Source organism: Marmota marmota, unplaced genomic scaffold, assembly GCF_001458135.2.
Source record: "Marmota marmota marmota unplaced genomic scaffold, marMar, whole genome shotgun sequence".
Classification (NCBI taxonomy): Eukaryota; Metazoa; Chordata; class Mammalia; order Rodentia; family Sciuridae; genus Marmota; species Marmota marmota.
Window position 1 is genome coordinate 52,679,285 of NW_026000174.1, and position 21,009 is coordinate 52,700,293.

Sequence of the window (21,009 nt, forward strand, 5' to 3'; positions counted from 1 at the left end):
AAACATATATGAAAGATGTAACATACTCTTGAATGTAAAGTCTTGGCATCAAGAGAATGTTTATTTCTCCCTAATTTAATTTGTCATTTTACTGTAATAACAATAAAAATTCCTTGTCTTCTCTGCTTCCAAAAATACAATTCTAAGTCCATCTGGAAGAATGGACAAGCAAGAATCTCCAGGTAAATTGTGAAAAAGAACAGTTGGAGAAAAGGAGGATTTAATCTTCTATTAAAACATACATGAAATCTTTAATTAAAACAATTTGATAGTGTACATGAAAACACAGGTCAGTGGGAAAGGACAGGAAGCTGACTGCATGTGGCCATTTAGTATGCTATAAAGGCAGCATCTCAACAGTGAGGAGAAATGCATGTTTTGTTGTTTTTTGGTTTAATTTGTGTTGGACTGAGCAAGGTTTTCTTTTTATTTTTTATTTGTTCTCTTTATTACACATGATAGTAGAATGTGTTATACATACATGGAGCGTAACTTCCCATTCTTGTGGTTGTACATGATGTGGAGTTACACTGGTGGTGTATTCATATATGAACACAGGAAAGCAATGTCTGATTCATTCTACTGTCTTTCCCATTCCCATCCCCCTCCCTTACCTTCATTCCCCAAGTGCATATTTTAAATCTGGATAAGGAGAAAGGTAAAGCTAAAGCACATTATTCCACATATACCAAGATAAATTTCAAATGATTCAGATTTAAATTAATATAAACATGATCTCATATAAGTACAAATATAATACATGGGAATTCTCTATAACCTTAATGTAATAAAATTTTTCTAATTGGCTCAGAATTCATACATTATAAAGAAGGTTAATAAAATAAATTATATAAAGATTTTTGAACTTGCATTTAAATAAACACTAAAGAAACTAAAAAGGTAAATGAAAATCTGAGCACAATAGTGTAGTATATTAGAAATAAAGTGTTTTAAAACCTAATTTCTAAGGAGCATCTAAAAAGAAAAAGGAAAAACAACAATCCTTTAGAAAAATGGGCTAGACACTGCAGAATGGGCTAGACATGGCATAAAAGATCAGAGAGAATGACAAGAAATATTCAGATTTTTTCTTCTTAAAGAAGAAAAAAGAACAGAAAATACATTTTCTTTTTTAGCACAATCTGTTGTAATACAGATGGGTGAGGATTCAGACATAGTAATCAACAGAATTTGAAATTGTTGCAGGGGTAGAGGAATAAAATTGGATACTAGAAGAGCCAAAATCTTTATAAGAAGCTGGGCAGAGAACAGAGTAGTAATCTTGACAGTCCACTGGCATATCCTGAAACTGCAGAGCAATCTATGGCCATACCATCCTGAATGTGCCCAGTCTTGTCTGAAACTACAAGACACAGGGGGCCAGGGAGCCAAGCAGAAAGCTCTGAAAAAACAGTTTTGGCGATCCCACCATACTGCAGAGGCAGGGCCCACCACTGAAAACAGGGACATCTGATAACTGTCCCAGGATTTCATTTGGAAGGTCTGGAGATGAGCTTTTTATGAAGAAACAAAACAGGAAAATGAGCCTTTCCACATTGGAGTGTCGGCCAACTCTGCCGTTGGTGATTGGATTACATTTATAACACTTTCCTTGCCGTAGTGAAGAAAGGGTGAATGCTCTCCTTAAGAAGATAACGTCATCTGGAACCTCTGCAGTTTTTAGACACCTTTAATAAAATTGTACTGGACACCCAAGAGTTGGGACTGAAAACCAAGAGGAAAGGACAGACAATAGAAATATACCCACAGATGACCCAGGCATTGGAGCTAAGGCAAGGACTTTAAAATAACAATGATTCATGCCTTCAAGAGTATAGAAGGGCTGGGGCACAGCAGTAGCACATTTGCCTGGCAGGTGTGTGGCACTGGGTTCGATTCGCAGCACCACATATAAATAAATAATAAAATAAAGGTCTACCAACAACTAAAAAAAAATTTTAAAAAAAAGAATAATAATATAGGAGAAAAGATAAAAAGAAAATTTCTCCAGAAAATTGAAACTTGTAGGTAAAAATAACCAATTGAACATTCTCTAGCTAAGAATTACAATAACTGAAACTAAGAACTCTGGAGCTTGGTGTGTGTGTGTGTGTGTGTGTGTGTGTGTGTGTGTAGAGAGAGAGAGAGAGAGAGAGCACTTAGTATGTATATATATATATTTTTTTTCACTATAACAAAATAAGATTAAATAATGGAGAACCCTGTGTAAATGGTTAAGTGACATTTGACAAGAGGCCAAGACCATTTATTGGGGAAAGGACGGTCTCTTAAACTAATACTAGAAAAACTGTATATACACGTGCAAAAAATGTAATAACAATAAAAATTCCTTGTCTTCTCTGCTTCCAAAAAAACAATTCTAAGTCCATCTGGAAGAATGGACAAGCAAGAATCTCCAGGTAAATTGTGAAAAAGAACAGTTGGAGAAAAGGAGGAACAGTTGGACCCTTACCTCATACCACCTACAAAAATTAACTCAGAATGGGTGAAAGACCAGTGTGTAAGACTGAAAACTATATAACTCTTAGAAGAAACATGAGAGGAAAACTTCAAGACACTGGACTTTGGCAAGAATTTCTTGGATATGACACCAAAAGCACATGTAACAGAAGCAAATAGATACATTGGGCAGCATCAGGATTAAAACCTGTGTTAAGGGCATGTGCAGAACCATGGAAAAAGACTGTGGAGGGGGAGGAAATATCTGCAAATCATGTATCTGATGAGCAGCTAATATCCAGAATACATAAAGAAATGTAACTCCATAACAAAAACCAAGTCACCAGTCTAAACATGTGCAGAGGATGTGAATAGATGTTTCTTCAAAGGTGACATACAAGTGGCCAGTGGCTTAAGAGAAGACAGTCAGTATCAGTATTAGGGAAATGTACATCAAAACCACAGTAATGTACCACCTCAGACCTGTTAAAATAACTATATTAAAAAATACAGGCTGGGGTTGTGACTCAGCGGTAGAGCGTTCACCTAGCACATGCAAGGCGCTGGGTTTGATCCTCAGCACCACATATAAATAAATAAAAATAAAATAAAGGTATTGTGTCAACTACAATTTAAAAATATTTTTTAAAAATATAAAATAAAGTGAGTGGTGGTGAGAATGTAGAGGACTCGGAATCCTTGTGCACTGTTGGTAGGAATATAAAATACTGTGGTTGCCATGAAAAAGGTATCATAATTCCTCGTATCATAATTCCTCAAAAACTTAAAAATAGAATGACTATATGAACCAGCTGTTCTACTTGTGGGTATATATTCAAAAGAATTGAAATCATCTCAATGAAATATTTGCACGCCCATGTTCAGAGCTTGATATATATATTTTTTTTCACTATAACAAAAAGGTGTAAGCAATTCATTTGCCATCAAAAGATGAATAGATCACAAAATGTGGTACATATAATATAGGGATACAGCCTTAATAAGAAAAGAAATTTAGACCATGCTACAACATGGATGAATCCTAAGGATTGTGCTAAATGAAATAAGCCAGTCACAGACAAATACTGAATGATTTCACTTATATGAGGTATCTAGAGTAGTAAAATTTATAGTCAGAAAATAGAGACTGGAGGAAATGATAGTTTTTTAATGGACATAGAGCTTCAGTTTTCCCAGATGAAAAAGTTATGAAGATTTTTTTTGTACAGCAATATGAATATACTAAATAAACTGTGCACATAAAAAGTATTAAGATGGTAAATCCTATTTATGCAGTATTTACTACAATTTTAAAAATCAAAAAAAATAAAATAAAATTAGTAGAATATATAATTTGTTGCAGCAGAAGAAATGAATGATAGATTGAGGCAGGTTATTAGAAAATATCCAAACTGAAACAGTAAGACATAAAAGGAATTTAAGGGGCTTCAGATAAGGGCATGAAGGACATGTGATATACATCCAGAAAGAAAAGTCCACATGTGGAATACCTGGAAGAGGAGAGAGAATGGGGCAGAAGCAATGGTTGAAGAGGTAATGATTAAGAATTTCCAAAAAGCCAGGCACAGTGGCACACACCTGTAATCCCAGCAGCTTGGGAGGCTGAGACAGGAGGATCACAAGTTCAAAGCCAGCCTCAGCAAAGGCAAGGCACTAAGCAACTCAGTGAGACCCTGTTTCTGAATAAAATACAAAATAGGGCTGGGGATGTGGCTCAGTGGCCAAGTGCCCCTGAGTTCAATTCCTGGTACCCCCCCCCAAAAAAAAAAAAAAGATGAAAGATGTTATTCTACAGACTCAAGAAAGTTTGTGAAGAAGCCCCACTGTAATATCATAGCCAACTTCTATAAACAAAAGATAGAATAAAATCTCAAGATAGAGAAAAAATATATGTTTTTTCAAATGAACAACTATAACTGACAGCCAGCTTCTCAACAAGAGCAGTAGGACCAGAATACAAAGGAATGACACATCTCGATTGCTGAATAAAAACACTGCCAACTTAGAATGCTGCACCTGAAAATACCCTGCAAAATAAAGCAAATACAATATTCATTATGTGTGGTATTGGCCAAAAGATAGACAAATAAACCAATGAACAGAATAGGAGGCCATACATGTATGGTCAGGTGATTGCAGGAGCATCAAAGTATTTGAATGTGGAAAGTAAAAATCTCTTCAACAAGATGTTTCTGGAGCAGCTGGATATTCAGATACAAGGGGAAGAGTGCAACCCATACCTCACATCCACAATCGCCAACTGGAGATGAGTCATGGACAACAGGAAAGTGAAGCTAAAACAATAAAACTACAAGAACAAAATATAAGAGGATATATTCAAGTCCCCAGTGTATGTAGGTAAAAAAATCTTAGGACATAAAAAGCATGAATTACATAAGAGAAAATTGATAAATTTGGCTTCATCAAAATTAAAACTTCAACAGATACTTAAGAAAATAGACAAACCACGGACATAAAATATTCGCAGCTCATGTATCTGACACAGGACCTGAATCCAGAACATAAAGAACTACACATGCAAAATAAAACCCAATGAGATATCATTTACATACTTTTCTAGAAGGGTTAAAATGAAAGATTGATAATAGCAAATGTTGGAGAGGGTGGGTAGCTAGCAACAGGAGCCCTCCTATATTGCTAGCAGGAGTGTAAAATGGGATCATCATTTTGTAAACAAGTTGGCAGTTTATTAAAAAGCTAAGCATGTATAACCCAGTAATTTTATTCCTGAATGTTTATCAAAGATATATGAAAACATGTCAAAAAATACTTGTTAGAAAATGTACACAGCAGCTATTCCCAATAGCTACTGAAATTGGAAACAGATGCCCATGAGTGGAAGATGGAGAGACACTGGATCATACATTGGATGCTCTTCAGCAAGAAAGAACCAGCATCCACAAACCCAACAATATGCTAACAAAAGAAGTTGGCGAATGTACAGTTTCAACTGTATGAAGTTCTAGAATAGGCAAAACTCACCTGTGGGGATAGAAGTCAGGTCAGCAATCGCTTTGTGGAGGAAGGTGTTGACTGGGAAGCAGCATGAAAGAACTTTCTGGATTGTTGGATATTACAGTTTTTAAAATAAAGATTTTAGTAACCCAAAAACAGATCCATTACCAGCAGACTTGCACAAAAAAATCACAAAAGGGATTTTTTTGGGCAGTAGGAAAAGTAACCCAGATGGAAATTCAGAAATACTGAAATAGCAAAGAACAACTGAAAAAGTAAATATAAATAAGTATGGTGCTATCAAATTAAGACGGTAAGACCTTCCAAAGTTAAAATTTATGACTAAAGTACTACAGTCAGCAGAAGGGAGTTGCCTTGATCAGTTTGGGTAATCCAAGGTCCCATTAGACATTTCACATTCATGCCCTTCACTGGCCTCGTTTGACGCTCAGATTATGGGATGGGAAGTGTGGTGAGTGTGGACCTCCAGAGGGAGCCTTCACAGTAGTTCACACGCTAGGCCAGGGGCCAGTAGTTGCCAGTCTCCCTTTCCTGTCAAATGGCAGCTCATATACAAAGGAACAAATTAAATGATTTATTGTGCTAACTGCTGTGGCTTAGGTTGTCACAAGATGCATATAAAAATGAGTACCTTTTGCATCATCTCCCAGGCATGGCTGTCTACAAGAACCATGACACTTGGGAGCACAAAGCTGTGGCTTTCCACCAGGTATCTGAAGTGTATTTACAGTTGTGCTGTTTAGATACAGCTCACCAACCAGGGTCATCTTTATCATAAGCTATGTTGCTTATAATCGCTCACATTCCCCCTTTGCAGGTTTTCAGGGGAGTAGAGCTAGAAGGTTAAATCCAACATTGGTTTCCATTGTAGATTCACTGAGTAACCTCTATGGCCCTGTTAATAACTTAAATACAGTACTCAGACTTTTAGGATGTGTGAAAATCACAATCTTATTAAAAGTGATTGTTGGGCCCTTAGGATCCCACTTCCGTATTCAGTAGGTCTAGGGTCAAGATCAGGATTTACATTTCTGAAGAGTTCCCAGGTGATACTGGATGGTGCTGCTCGTCTGAGGACCATGCTTTGAAACCCCTGCCTTAGGAAATGGCAAGAACAACACAAGTGCTACTTTCCTGTTTGCCATCCACAAAATAGCAAGGATCTCTACATTCTCTTGGCTTCAACTTTTACAGTAGTCGTTATTCTGTATTATTTATTCAGATGTCCATCAATAATTGTCTCCTTAGGGAGTTTCTGAGTTTGCATTGCCATAATTTTCACAGTCAGCAGATGGCATTAGTCAGATCTGTTTTAGACTTAAGTCTGCACACATTATCAGAACCTTAAGTCTCATCCCTTGTTGCTCTCCACACACAGTGCTCAGAAGATTTTGCAAAGGTCTCTTCCTGCTGTGGCCCAGTTCTTCGCCAAGCTGCTGCTATTGCCACTGTGGTCAGTTTGTTTGCCAGGCTGCCACATAGTTCTGTTTGACCTTGTGAGTAGATGCACAGTCATTCTTCCACTTTGGTCCCCCGCCTCCCCAGGTGCTGGCTCATAGATGCTACTAGATGCTGACTGGATGAGCAGCTAGTCCAGTTTGATCGGAGCCAACCAGCAGCTCCACCTTCTTCATCCAGTCACAGACTCAGGCACAAACATGGGAGTCCTTGCAGAGTTTGGCCCAGATGCACCAGCTGCCCCAAGGCAGTGTCATTCCTTCTAGGCAGCCTCACTGTTGCAGCTGGGTTTCTGGTTGGATCGATTTCATGGACAGTGGAGAGCAGTGGGCATTTTTTGGCATAAGTTTGTATCCAGCTTTTATCTCTTCCCACAAGAGGAAGTTTCATCCTCTGCCACACAGTGGCTTTTACCACCAAATTCTGGGAAAGTGGGCCCCCAGGGAGGCTTCAGTCCCATATCTCCGTGTATGTCTTTTATGTCATGGTGCCTTAGGCATTTAGAAGGATATGAAAGTCTGCTGCCACCACTCTGTAGTGCCCACGCCCAGTGGTTTTGGAACTGGCTAGATAGGTCGTTCCTTCTCAGACAACTCAATAGGCTTCTCATGGCCTTGCCTTCACAGAGGACAAAAACATGTGTCCCCAGAGTGCTGCAACTAGGTGGCAGCAGTCCCTGGGAACGCTCTCTGCCCCTTCCCCCATGTGACAACTCCAGGGAAGGCTGAGTAGGGGAGAGCGGGGCTTGGAGTTTCATAGGCCTGGAATCCAGGGGTTCCATCAGAACAAGAAGCATCACACTTGGGAAAGCCTGAAACTGTTGCTTCCTACCAGTTAATTCACACTTCTCCCACCTACTTGTAGTTTCAGTGCTGCCTGGTGACACAGGTGAAGTTCTACTTCCATGAGATTTCAGTTTCCTGGGAAAAAGCTCAGAAGTTAACATGAGATCACTTTCTAATGAGTTTTCATGGATAAAGTGTTAGATTTTAGTATTATCAGGAAAGTAATATAAAGTAATAATACATTTTAATTCTGGAATGAATTGAAGATGCATGTTATAAGTTTTAGATTAATCACTAAGAACAATAAAAGAAGTATTATTCAGGAAAATGAAATAATAAAAAAATTAGGTTATGCCAAAAAGGACAAAATATGTAAAACAGGTGGTTAAACAGAAGGCAAATAGTAAAACGACAAACTCAGTATGTCAATAATCACAATAAATACAGAAGGATGAAATACTGCAATTAGAGTACTAACATTGTCAGACTGGCTTTAAAAATTGAACCCAGTTATGTGCTTTTTTAAAAGTAACATCTTTTTTTAATATTATTTTTAGTTGTTGGTAGATCTTTATGTATTTTATGTGGTGCTGAGAATCAAAAACCCAGTGCCTCACACATGCTAGGCAAGCACTCTACTACTGAGCTACAGCCACAGCCCAAAAGTAACATGTTAACTTAAGATTAAATGATTGGAATGAAACAACAACAAAAAAGATATAGCATGCAGACACCTAAGAAAGCTGATATAGTCATATCAGATCAAACAATGTGGAATTTAAGGAAACATTTCTACCAATAAATGTAAATGTTTTCAAGTGATAAAGAAATCAGTCCACCAGGAGTATAGAAAATTGCAAATCTGTATGAAACTGAGAGCATTCTTCCAAATTATATGAAACAAGCATTAAACATTGACAGATTCAAAAGAAGAAATAAAGAAACCCACAGTCATAAAAGACTTAACATATCACTAAAAAACTGATGGAAATAAACATACAAAAAAAATCAGTACACATAGGAAACATCTTACTAATAAATGACCTAACCAGTATTTACATAATCTTGCTTTCAAAGGTGACAAAAAACTCGTTTTTAAAAATGCACATGTTTTTAAAATGCTCATTTTACTATATTTTTCATAAGCTGAATCATAAATTAAGCCTCATTTAAAACATTAAAATCATTTAGAACATGTTTTCTGTCCATACTAGAATTAAGCTAAAAGGATAGATATAAAATAAAATCCCCAGCTATTTTGGTAACATTAAGCAGCACACCTTTAAATAAACTGCAGGTCAAGGAAAAAAAGATGATATTAGAAAATATTTTTAAATGAATTGTAAAAGTACAGCATATCAAAACTTGGTGCAACTAAAGCAATGCTTGAGGGGAGTTTGTAGCCTAAGTGGATTTATTAGTTTAAAAAGGGAGAGAGGGTTAAAGGCAGTGATCTATACTTCTGTTTCTAAAAGTTAGGGGGTAAAAATCAAATCAAAACTACACAGAGATATTTCTCGTTAATTGCATTTGCAAAAATCCAGTTTGGTAAGATACTTCTGGTGATGCTACCAGGAAACAGGTGCTGTCGCACATTGCTGGTGGAAATGCAAAATGGAATGATCTCTATAGAGAGCAAATTAACTATATCTTGCATAATTATTCACTAACTTACCCTTTCAGCCCTTTTTAAAGGAAATGTATTATTTTCTAAAAATACATTGGCAATAAATAAAGCAAAGTGCCCACGAATGAGACTGTTTATTGTAGCCCGGCTTGTTGTAGCAGACTAGAATCTAGCAGTAGGGGACTGACTGGATAAAAAGTTCCCTGTGGAATGTCTATATAATGGAGGCTTCTACAACTGTCCCCAAAAAAGGACTTCTCTGTAAACTTGTAGGAATAAACTCCAGAATATTTATAAAGAAGGGAAAAACCCAAAGTAGAAAAAATATCATGGTAGGTTACTAATTATTTTTTTACTGGCAAAGGGAGGAAGGACAGATAGAGGGGAAAATTTAATTTTTCACATACACACAAATGACATCTATTGATTGTACATGTGAACTCCACCAAACTTTTGGAAACCACTTCCTTTCAATCTAAAGGGATTTCCAAACAATAGAAAAAGGAATAACTTCCCCCATTACTTCCTTGAAACAAAGATAACCTTGAAAATAAAACAACACTCTGAGAATGAAAATCATGTGTTTTACATCTATATATTATATAGAATTTTTAAATTAAAGAATTTGTCTCATGGAGATGTAGAATATTTCAAAATCATAAGTAAAATATTAAAAGATTGAATTCAGCAACATATTTCTTAAAAAAAAAAAAAAAAAGATTCACCTTGACCACATTAAGCTTATCTAAGAAATACTGAAAATAGTCTACCTTTAGGAAAATCTAATATTTTATTCACCAAATTGAAGGAGAAAAATTATGGAAGCAGTTCAGTAGATTGCTTTTGAGAAAATTCATCCATTCATGGCATAAAACTAATGCAGACTAAGAGTAAACAGGAACTTCCTTGATCTTATTAAAAGAATGAACAAAACTTCAAGATGATTCCTAATGGGAAAAAATAATAAAAATCATTTTTAAATCAGGGAAAGAATGCACACCACCAACACTTCTTTTCAGGTTTAAAATGAAAGTCATAGCAACTAAAGTAAGAAAAAGAAATTAATGGCATAAGGGTTAGGAAGAGAAAAATGTTAATTCATAGAGGATGTCATTATCTGCATAGTAAACCCAAAGGAATCTACAGATTTTTAGGAATAATATTTTTAATCAAGGTGGCTGCCTACAGTCAACAAATAAAAATGTCGTATTTTTATATAGCAATAAAAATATTAAGATAATTTTAAATGTATTTACATTGTTCCAGAATTAGCAAGACTTATGTGCAGAAAGTGATAAAATTTTTTGAAAGGCATTTTATTTTATTTTTTTTTTTTTTTTAATTGTTCGGGGCTGATCAGGGGANTTTTCTTTTACCCTTTTTTTTTTTTTTTTTTAATTTTTTATTGTGGGTTGTTCAAAACATTACAAATTTCTTGACATATCATATTCCACACTTTGATTCAAGTGGGTTATGAACTCCCACCTTCACCCCATACACAGATTGCAGAATCACATCAGTTACACATCCATTGATTTACAAATTGTGAAAGGCATTTTAAAAGACATGAACACAGATATATAATGTTCATGGATAGGGAGACAACTCCATAAACTTGTCAATTTGGTTTACAGAGTCAATGCTATTATAATCAAAATTTGAACTTATATGGAAGGGTGAGGAGTAAGGAATTGACATGATACTCTTGAAAAGAACTGGCAATTGCTTAGTCACTTTCAGTCCTTATATTTTATAGAAATATTCAGTTCCATGTGAATTAATGACCAAGTTACAAAATCAAAACTAAAAGTTAGACTAAAACGTGGAAAATTATGTTTTCAGCGTAGAATAGAGAAAGGTTTCTTAAAGTAGACAGAGACAATTATAATGGGAAACACTGAATTTAATTACATTAAGGTTTAATGTAAGAAAATTAGAAGTGCTTCACCTACACAAAGAACATACAAATTTATATAGAATATATAAATTGATGAGAAGGATAAATAATAAAACAGAAAATGTATTGAGACTGGAGATGTAGCGCAGTGGTGGAGCGCTTGCCTAGCAAGGCCCTGGGTTCCATCCCCAGCTCCACGAAAACAGAAAGAAAAGAAATACATAGAAGATACAGACGTATCTCACAGAAGTGATGCATAACAAACATAGGAATCAATAAATACCCAATCTCACTAAGAATTAGGAGATGCACAATAAGATGGTTAGATGCCATTTTACTCCCACTAATAATACCAAAAGTTGGAAAGAATATATGGATCCCAAGGCACTTTTTTTTAATACTTTGTTTTCATTTTTTAAAATTGAACTTTTAAAATTCTTTAAAATCGGGCCATTATAGTTACACATTACAGTGGAATTCATTGTGATGTATTCATACAGGCACATGACAGTTTGATCAGTTTCATTCCCCTGTTCCTGCTCTTTCCCATCCCTCCACTCCCCATCCCCTTGCTCTTCTCCATTGTTCTCCTTTTCAAGAGGCACTTTTAAACAGTGCAGGTGGGATTATAAATTAGCACACCACCTCTGGGAAGCAATTTGTCATTTTCTTGGTTTTTTTTTTTTTTTTTTTTTTAANTGGCCTGCCAGCTTCCTCCAGGGTTCTCACTCTGAGCTCGCTCAATCTGGTGTGGTCTGATCTGGAAAAACAGCCTCCACCAGTATGACCTGTGGGTCTGTGGTCCAGCAATTCTTTTAAGTATCTGCTATAAACTAGAGAAACTGCACATTTATTTGCAACAAGAAACGACTCAAACCTCCATCTGCAGAAAATAGAGAAATACATTGTAGTAAATTCACTTAGTGGACATTTATTTGTGCAGTAAATAAATTGAATGAACTAAAACTACAAGGAACAGCATGGATGAGTCTTAGAAATATAGTGATGAGTAACAACCACCCCAAGCCCCAGAAGACAGCATACAGCACACCATCTTTAGAAAGCTCAGGAAGAGGTAAACTAAGTAATTTTGTTGAAGCAAATATATGTGTGTGAGTGATAGAACTGTGTTTAAAAGAAGCAATAGAATAATAAAGACAACTTTCATGTCTGTTGTTGTTACTGGAGATAGGACCTAGAGGCACTGAACCACATTCCCAGTCCTTTTTATTTTTTATTTTGAGAAAGGTTTCACTTAAATTGCCAAAGGTATCATTAAGTTGCCCAGGCTGGCCGTGAACTTGGCGATCCTCCTGCCTCAGCCTCCTGAATCACTGGGATCATAGGCATGCACCATCACACTGACAAAGGACAGGATTTAGAATAGTGTGTGCCTCTGGGAGCATAAGAATACACACATAAATGCAAGTTCATTCTTCAGTAGGGTGGTTTCTGGGATATTCATTATTTGATGCCATAAAGCATAAATAAATGTTTTATGTAATGAGGTATACTTGTATAATTATGTTTATGTAATTACATACTTATATATGTTACACAATTATAGCTCTATGTACTTATATAATATAAATATTTTTTGTATGTCAGATACTGGCATTAAAGAAAGATAATTGCATTTTTTAAAAAAATAAAATTATTTTGGGAATCCAGTCAAAAGGTTCAGGTCACTAAGAAGGAGGAGGTTAGCTTCAGATTTCTCTGTAATGTCTTCTACACTATGAGACAGTGGAAAAAAAAATACCAACAAACTATTTGAGGAAGGAATGTGCTATGGTTTTATAACCAAACTCTCTTTTAGTGTTAAAATAGCCATACTACCAAGACTGCAGACAGAAAGTTTTGAACATAAATGAGTGTGTTAGTTCACTGGGACAACCATATCAGAATAGCATAGAGTGGGTGGCTTAAACAACAAATTTGTTTTCTCATGTCTGGAGGCTGTGAGTCCAAGATCAAGGTATTGACAAGCTTGGTTTTCCACGGAGGCCTCTTTGGGGGCCCACATATGGCCCCACCCCCACCCCACCCCACCCCACCCCTGTCTGCCTCTTCATATATTATCTGGCTCGTCACACAGGAACCTGGTGCATCTCTTCTTATAAACCCTTCATATAAATCCAGTCATATTGGATTAGGCCCTGCCCTGATAGCCTCATTTCAACTTAATCTCACTAAAGACCTTCAACTGCAGTTATATTCTAAGGTTCTGGTGGTTGGGATTTTAAAATATGAATCTTGGGGTAACACATTTCAGCCCCTAACAGTTATCTCCAAGAATATTGTTTCCATGGACTCTTCTTGAGGAAACTACTAGAAGATGAACATCAGCTAACCAGGAAATGATTGGGGAAACCACACAAAAGTAATGTCACTGATCATTGAATACATTTAACTGTAGCACCAGCACTAAAACAGAAGTGGGGCATACGGTGACAGATCACAATGTAAATACTATATGCCCTGACAATGCAGAGTTATAAAATTACCAGAAATCAGAAAGAAGATAGGAATCAGGGTGTTTTCTGATTGCCTCTTCTGTAGTATCAGAACCTACTGATAGATGAAATAGATAGAAAAATCCCAGTTTAGACCTAAATCCCAGTTAAGACCTAGACTTAAATTAAGTGCTGAGATTTTGCATAGGTAAAGATAGCATCTCATTAAAGGAAGAGATGCATTACTATTGGGAGAACTTAGTAGTCATCTGGAATATGTATTAAGTTGGAGATCTATCTTTTGCATTACACTAAGTTAAATTTCAAATGGATCAAAGAATTAAATGTGAAAAATGAAATTATACAAGTTCTGATGGGAAAACACATGATAAAATTTCTTGAAACCTTGAGGTGAAGAGGGCCTTCCAATTACAGCTGAAAATCCACAAGTCACCAGAGGTAACTTAATAAACTGAACTCTATAGAAATCGAAATCTGTATCATGCAAATCCTATCAAAGGCAATGGTGTGATCTCCTTAATAAATAAAGTGCTTTTTCCAATATACATAATAAAGGCCTAAGAAAAATTAGCAAAATGTAAGTACAGATAGTTCACAGAGAAGAAATACAAAAAGATGGTCACTTGTACCCATAAGTAGGAAAATACAGATTTTAAATCACATTTTTTCACCTATCATAGTGACAAAGGTCAGTCTATAAGAAATGGGGACATTCCAATTAAACTGCTCCAATCCTGTGGAGGGCAGACATCTATCAAAATGAAAAGTATGTATTCTTGACATGACACGTCCACATCTGGAAACGTATCCTTCAAGTGCACAAATGCAAGATTCTGCCTATGCAAGGTTACTTATGCAGCATTGCTGTAATAGTGAAAAACTGAGAAAAAGTGGAATAATCCTTAAAAGGATAAACAACAGTGTATTACCACAAGGAAATACTATACAGCTATTAACAAAGAATGAGGAAGCTTCCCATACTAAGGGGAAAAGATCTCCACTAAAGACTGCTAGAGCTAATAAAGAAATTTGGCAAAATAACAGGTTACAAATTCAACATACAAAAATCAATACCTTTCCTATATACCAACAACAAGTCTGCTGGAAAGAAATCAGAAAGACACTTCCATTCACGTAATCTCAAAAAAAAATAAGTGTGTACTACCTGGCTTTTGAAACACATGAGCTACCAGTCCACAAGGTTACATTAAGTAAACTAGAACATGAAATGTGGTTCTGCTAATCTGCTGTGCGAGGCCCTGAGCAAGATATTTTGCTTCTGAATCAGTTTTCTCCTTCATAGAAAGGCTATGTAAGGGTAGTAGGGGCTCTTAGGACTGCTCCAGGGATTCACACCAGGACAGACCTAAGTGCCTAGCACAGTGTGGGCACTTACTAAGTACTCAGGTGAACGGTGGCAACTCATGTTCCTGTTCCTTATCCTGATAACAGTCAGTATGTTGCTGGAGAGGCGCCATCTTATCTGTCCTTTCTTTGTAGAATCAGACATCCTGGGTCCTTTCCAGCATGGCAGCCCTCTACTGGAGAGTGAAAGGCCAAGGAAAGAAAGCCATTGACTGCCTACGCCAGGCCCTCCACTACGCTCCTCACCAAATGAAGGTGAGTGGGACTCAGCGGCAGGACCCTCATCCTGTGGTCCTGTCTGTGGCCCTATGGTTTATTCTGAGCCAGCCTTCCCCCTGCTCGCCCAGTCAGGACACGGGACACAGGTGGGATGGGGCGGGAGACCCCGTAGCTTGGCCTGTAACAAGCCTGTGAACTGTCCCCACTAGCGTGCCCCCCACCTCAGCAAGTTGGAACTTGAGAGAAGGTCTTGAGCATCACTGTGAGATAGTACATTACTCAGTACCTTTTCAACTGCATTGGGGCCGACCCATTGTGCAGCAAATACATTGGCCTAAGTCGGCTGCCACCCTGGAAGTCTTTCTGGGTTTATCTTATCCTCAGGGAGTTGGAGGCCTCTTAAGCTCTTTTGAGTTCGCTTCTAGGCACAGAGACAGAAGCAAATTCCCATTCCTGTACATACATTGGTCAGTTTCCATTCCTTGATTGACTATCCCCTTTTATTGTGTGGTGCTAGGAATCAAATCCAGGGCCTTGCACGTGCTAGGCAAGTGTTCTTCCACTGATCTACATCCTCAGCCCTTAAGTTCCTGTTTGGCACACTCCCCCACACCTGCCAGCTAACCCTGTAACATCAGTCTTCTCCAAAAGGTGTTAACATTTTAATGGCTGAAAATATGCAGTATTTTTGCAGCACATCTGTATCCATGTGTGCTGAGTCCTGCATTACTCCAGTTCTCATCCAAAAGACATGGCTCCTGTCTTCCTTGTTTGTGCAGGCAGCATCTGGGATGCCGGAAGGGGCACAGGCTTCATGGTGGGGCATTGCTGTCTAAACAGCTCCACTTGTTACTGGTTTTGTGGCCTTAGGCAGGTTATTGAACTTCTAGGACCTCATCTGAGGATATGCACTCTGTGGATGTCCAGTAGGACACAGAGTGGTTCTTGTTTTCTGTTTCTCTGTGTCTCCTGTGGCCCTGTGTGGTACAGCCAACAGCTCGGTAACACACTTAAAAGGGGAAAAAGTTGGGATGATGACGATGTTGCTGCTTGTTCAGTCCATCATTCTGGCCTTTGCTGTAGGCAGCGGGGAAGGGCCAAGTCTGCATCAGAATCAGCAAACTTTCCGTAAAGAGCCAGATGGAAACATGTATGCTCCACTAGTTGCCTCGGTTGCAGCTAGCTGATTCTGCCGTGGTAGTATGAAGATAACCCAGAAATTCATAAAGGAATGGGAAAGACCACTCTGGTAAAAACTTCACAGAAGCAAGCAGCAGGCTGAATTTGGCCTGTGGGCTGAAGCTTGTGGTCCCTGCCCAAAATGCTTGGGCTCTATTACAGCTTGAACTCAAAGTGTCTGTGCACTTTTTATTACCAGTCTGCCCCCGGACAAGAGTTGCATAAGAATAACAACTCCATCACACAGCAGATTGTCTACTTCAACTGACATGTTGGTTTTGGAGGCAAGACTTTGTCAATGAAAGATATAATTGATCTATGCTTTGGTACAGTTTCTTCCTGGCTTGTTCTCCTATCACAGAGCAGTAGCCAACGGCACACCAGCACTGGAGTGTACCGTTGTTCTACCACCGACCAGGTGCACCTCAATGGAAGCTCAATAACCCCTCTCTCCACTCCCCTCCCTGCTCCCAGGATGTGCCCCTGATTAGCCTGGCCAACATCTTGCACAACGCCAAGCTCTGGAACGATGCCGTCATAGTGGCCACCATGGCAGTAGAGATCGCACCACACTTTGCTGTGAACCATTTCACACTGGGCAACGTCTACGTGGCGATGGTAAGACGGGTGTGGGCTGCGCAGACCACTGTGCTGCGGTGCAGGGGCACATCTTTGATTTCAAAGCTTCTTTGAATGTGTCATTGTCCTTCAGTTTCCTCTAAGTTTAATATCTAAAACCGCCAGCTCCATCAAGGATAAATTTTACAAATAAGAGGTTAGAGAATTTGGGGTGTTTTGCTTGGTTTTTTTAGTAGTACACAGATTCATCTAAGTATTTACTGCTCTGAAATTTCTCACCATGAATAGTAGAATCAGATTTGCCTACAATTTTCCAGAAACCTCACCTAACACTCCACGTAGGCACACCCTTGAGCCCTCTTGCTTCCAGGAGCGGGTAGGTCCCTGTTACTGCACTCAGGATGCCCACACACACCTCTCTTGCCATATTTTTCCCTTGTGTTATAATTTTTGTTTAGGTGTCCGTCTCTCCCTCTAGACTCTGAGCTCTTTAGAGACAAGACTTCCGCTCCCTGTTCCCAGCACTTCACAGTGTTTGGCACATAGTAGGTACTCATCAAATATTTAATGAAGGATGAAATCCTCTAGTGTGACAGACACCATTTACAGAGAAAATGGCAACGCCATATTCCCTCATTATGGTCAGAGTCAAGGACAGTTTGGGAACTTAAAACCCCAAGGGTCCCCAAAAGCTGTCATAACCAAATTTAACACAAGAATCATGCCATCCACTTTCATCTAAAGCATGGTGTCACACATGGGGCTATTCCCAGGATCCTCTCAATAACAGTTAATAGAATGAGCAGCCCTGAGCTATAAGCTTTATGTGTCGTCCTGACTTCAGAGGCAGGAAGTATAATTTGGCCAGGTTGGTATTGCTGGATGTGCAGATTTCCCTCTCTGCTTCTTAAAATTGAAGAGTCTATTTCTGTCACCAGTAAATGTGAAATTTGCTACTATGAATGAAGAATTCTGTCTGTTGGGTTAGAAAGAGCCACTTAACCAATTGGGTTGGGCTTTTCTTTGAGAGTGTTAATCTAAGTAAAAGATTTAATGCCTTCAATATGGCAGTGATCATTTCCAAATCCCGTTCAAATTTGTAAATGTTAGGGAAAATAAAGTCTTTACAAGTCTAATCGAGACACCTGACTTGACTTTCATCTTTGCAACTCCATAGAAAACCCAGGCGGAGGTGTAATGAGCATTAGCTGGGCATGTGTGCAGAGGTTTCTGTGAGGATTAAATACGAGGGTTTCATAAAGCACCCAGCCCAGTGCCCGGCACATTTCGGGTACTCGGTGACACTAGTTCTTGCTGCTGCCTGAATTGTTCCCTTGGTGGGATCCAGCCTTTGTGGGGGGTGACTGACCCCTTTCCCTGGGCTTCTCTGGCTCAGCTACTCCCTCCTTCCTGGTCTGTGCTCCCTGCCGAGCTGTGGAACACTGAGCCGTACTTTAGAATTGTCACTGACGTGGAGATGCTTTCTGAGCATAAAGAGGTCACAGGCTCCTGTTGGTCTAGGGCTGCATTCCCCTCACATTTCTCCCTTTCCCCCCACAGGAAGAGTTTGAGAAAGCACTGGTGTGGTATGAGTCGACGCTGAAGCTTCAGCCCGAGTTTGTCCCAGCCAAGAACCGTATCCAGACCATTCAGTGTCACTTAATGCTGAAAAAGGGCCGCCGTTCTCCCTAGCACGCTCCTTCTCTCCTCCCTTCACTCATGCTCTCAGAAAAAGAGTCAGAAAAGAACCCAATCACTGTCGGTATCTACTTTCAATGATGTGTGTGCAAATTACTGAGTAAGACTTAAAGCAGGACTTTCACGTATGTGGGAATTGGTTTGGTTTTGGTTTTCAGTTCTTTCCCCCAGCCACCCTCGGAAGAGGCATCTTCAGAAACACAAATTTCTTAGGAAGAAAACACAGCTTAACGATATCATGTAAATACTGAGCCAAGACATTTCTGGAGCTACGCTCTGTCTCCAAAACCGCGAGGCCTGTAGGGCTTTCCTGAGTGGCCCAGCCAGCCTCCTCTGGAGGAGCCAAACCACACTGCACATCCTCTGCTTCCTGTCGTAGCCTCGGTTGTCAGTGGAGACGCAAGCCCAGCTGGTGCCGGCCAGTGAGAAGCAGTGTCCTGTGCTCCCTCCACCACCCCGCAGTCCCCAGTCTTGTCCATTCCGTTGCTGCTAGGTCACAAACTCTCAGAGGTAGTTTGCAGGGGAGGAAGGAGAAACGATTTTTAAGACAAAATATTCACAACAACCGAAACTCTTAGGATCACCTGACCTTTGTAATGTTATTTATGTTGGGGAGGGAGGGGGGCTGAGGAGGGGGGATCCGCAGTGTGCAACATCTTTATCATTTGTACTTTAATTACAAACCGCAAGGAAACCAATACGTCGAAATCCTATATAACAGGTTGATATATATAGAATATGTATATTTGAAGCCCTCTACAGACCGAGTCTGTGTTTCACTGATTCTTTGTTCACTGTGTCACCCATCTTGGAACAAGGTGCGCCTGGCGCTCCCTCTCCACTAGGCCTCCCATGAGCTCCTCGGGAGAGAGCAGGATCCAGGGCCAGTGTCTCCACACAAAGCCTTTGGCTTTGGTCCCAGGAGAATCGGAAACTCCACCAGTTTGGAATCTTCAAGGGCACATATCGAGAACAAAAATAAAAGTTGTTTATGAGCAGAATAGACCTGTAATGTGATTCTTCTTTAGAATCAGGTCATGTGGACGCTGTGGAGCCTGCCGGTACCTCTGCCTCTGAGCTCCCCAGGTCCTGGGATGACCTGATCTTTCTTTCACAGCACCAGCTTCTCTGGTGGGTAACCTGATTAGCTTGAAACACTCAACCAGCCACAGTCTGCAGTCAGGGGGTGAGCGAAGTGGGTGTACTGACCTTGCCAGAGTCCGGCCCCTCGCTGAGCACTGGTCCTAAGTTCACCCCAGTGAGCTTCTTGGAGAGCCCTGGGACAGTCGTGCCAGCATGTAGTGGAGCATTCCCTTTGGCAGGATTCCCTTGAAGAGTCTTCTGAAGACCCCAGAGTGTCAGCAGGTCACCTCAGACATTGGCTCACTGAGCAGGGAGTGTCTGGTTCTGACCCAGGCTGTGATTTGTCGGAAGCCGCTGAGCAGTCAGGCACACCTGTGACCTCTGTCTTGCATGCACCTGAACAGTCTTATCATATAAGACTTTGAGAACAGTGAGCTCTTGTTACTGAATAAAGTGAGCCTTGGCTCACTAGGAAGATCCTCATCAATTAACATGTCGAAGTATAGTTCCCTCCTCCATCTCACCAGTGGGGTTTAGTTTTTTGCCCAAAACCCTCAACAGTTGCTTCTTGTCTTTTGTTATTTAATCTGCATATAATGAAATGTACTCTGGTCTATAAGCCTTGATGGGCAGCGTCAGGCAGCCACCACGACAGGGTGTCATACTCCTACCACCCCAAGAAGACCCTCTGCTACCCCTCTGATCAAAACTCTCCGATCCTTAACTGGTGGCAGCCACTGGTCTGCTCTCTGTCCCCCGGTTGCTCCTTTTCCATAGGGCCGTGTCAGTGAAATCACACAGACTCCTTTGGAGTCTAGCTTCTTACACTTGCCTTAGGCACTGGGGACTCGCCCTGCAGTGGGAATCGGTAGCTCATTACTTTTTATTGCCGGGTAGTATTCCATAATTTGCTCACATGCTGGAGGATGCCAGAATGTTTCCAGCTTTGGGAAATTATTAATAAAGCTGCAATGAGCATTCACATGTAGGTTTTTGTGTGCACATGGGTTTTCATCTCTCCTGTGTAAATAATTCAGCAGCTTTTTCCCTGCTGAGGAGCTTTGGAAAATGAGAACCATCAGCTGGCACCGAATGGCGGCAACTTCAAGTGGGTTTTACAGGAGTATGGCGTGGGGGTGAGTGTGAGTCTGTGTATCTGAAAGG

At 39.6% G+C, this 21,009-nt stretch overlaps 1 protein-coding gene across 2 annotated transcripts in view; it reads left to right on the forward strand.

The window, feature by feature from the left end:
- The window catches only part of Ttc17 (tetratricopeptide repeat domain 17), a 110,768-nt gene extending 91,005 nt beyond the window's left edge, over positions 1-19,763 (forward strand). For both annotated transcript variants that reach the window (XM_048788635.1, XM_015477795.2), the window contains 3 exons: positions 15,223-15,342; positions 16,960-17,103; positions 18,625-19,763. In XM_048788635.1, the coding sequence (XP_048644592.1) occupies positions 15,223-15,342; positions 16,960-17,103; positions 18,625-18,756 (396 nt within the window). In that variant the 3' untranslated portion in view covers positions 18,757-19,763. The remainder of the gene's footprint in view (positions 1-15,222; positions 15,343-16,959; positions 17,104-18,624) is intronic.
- Positions 19,764-21,009: the final 1,246 nt, after the last annotated feature.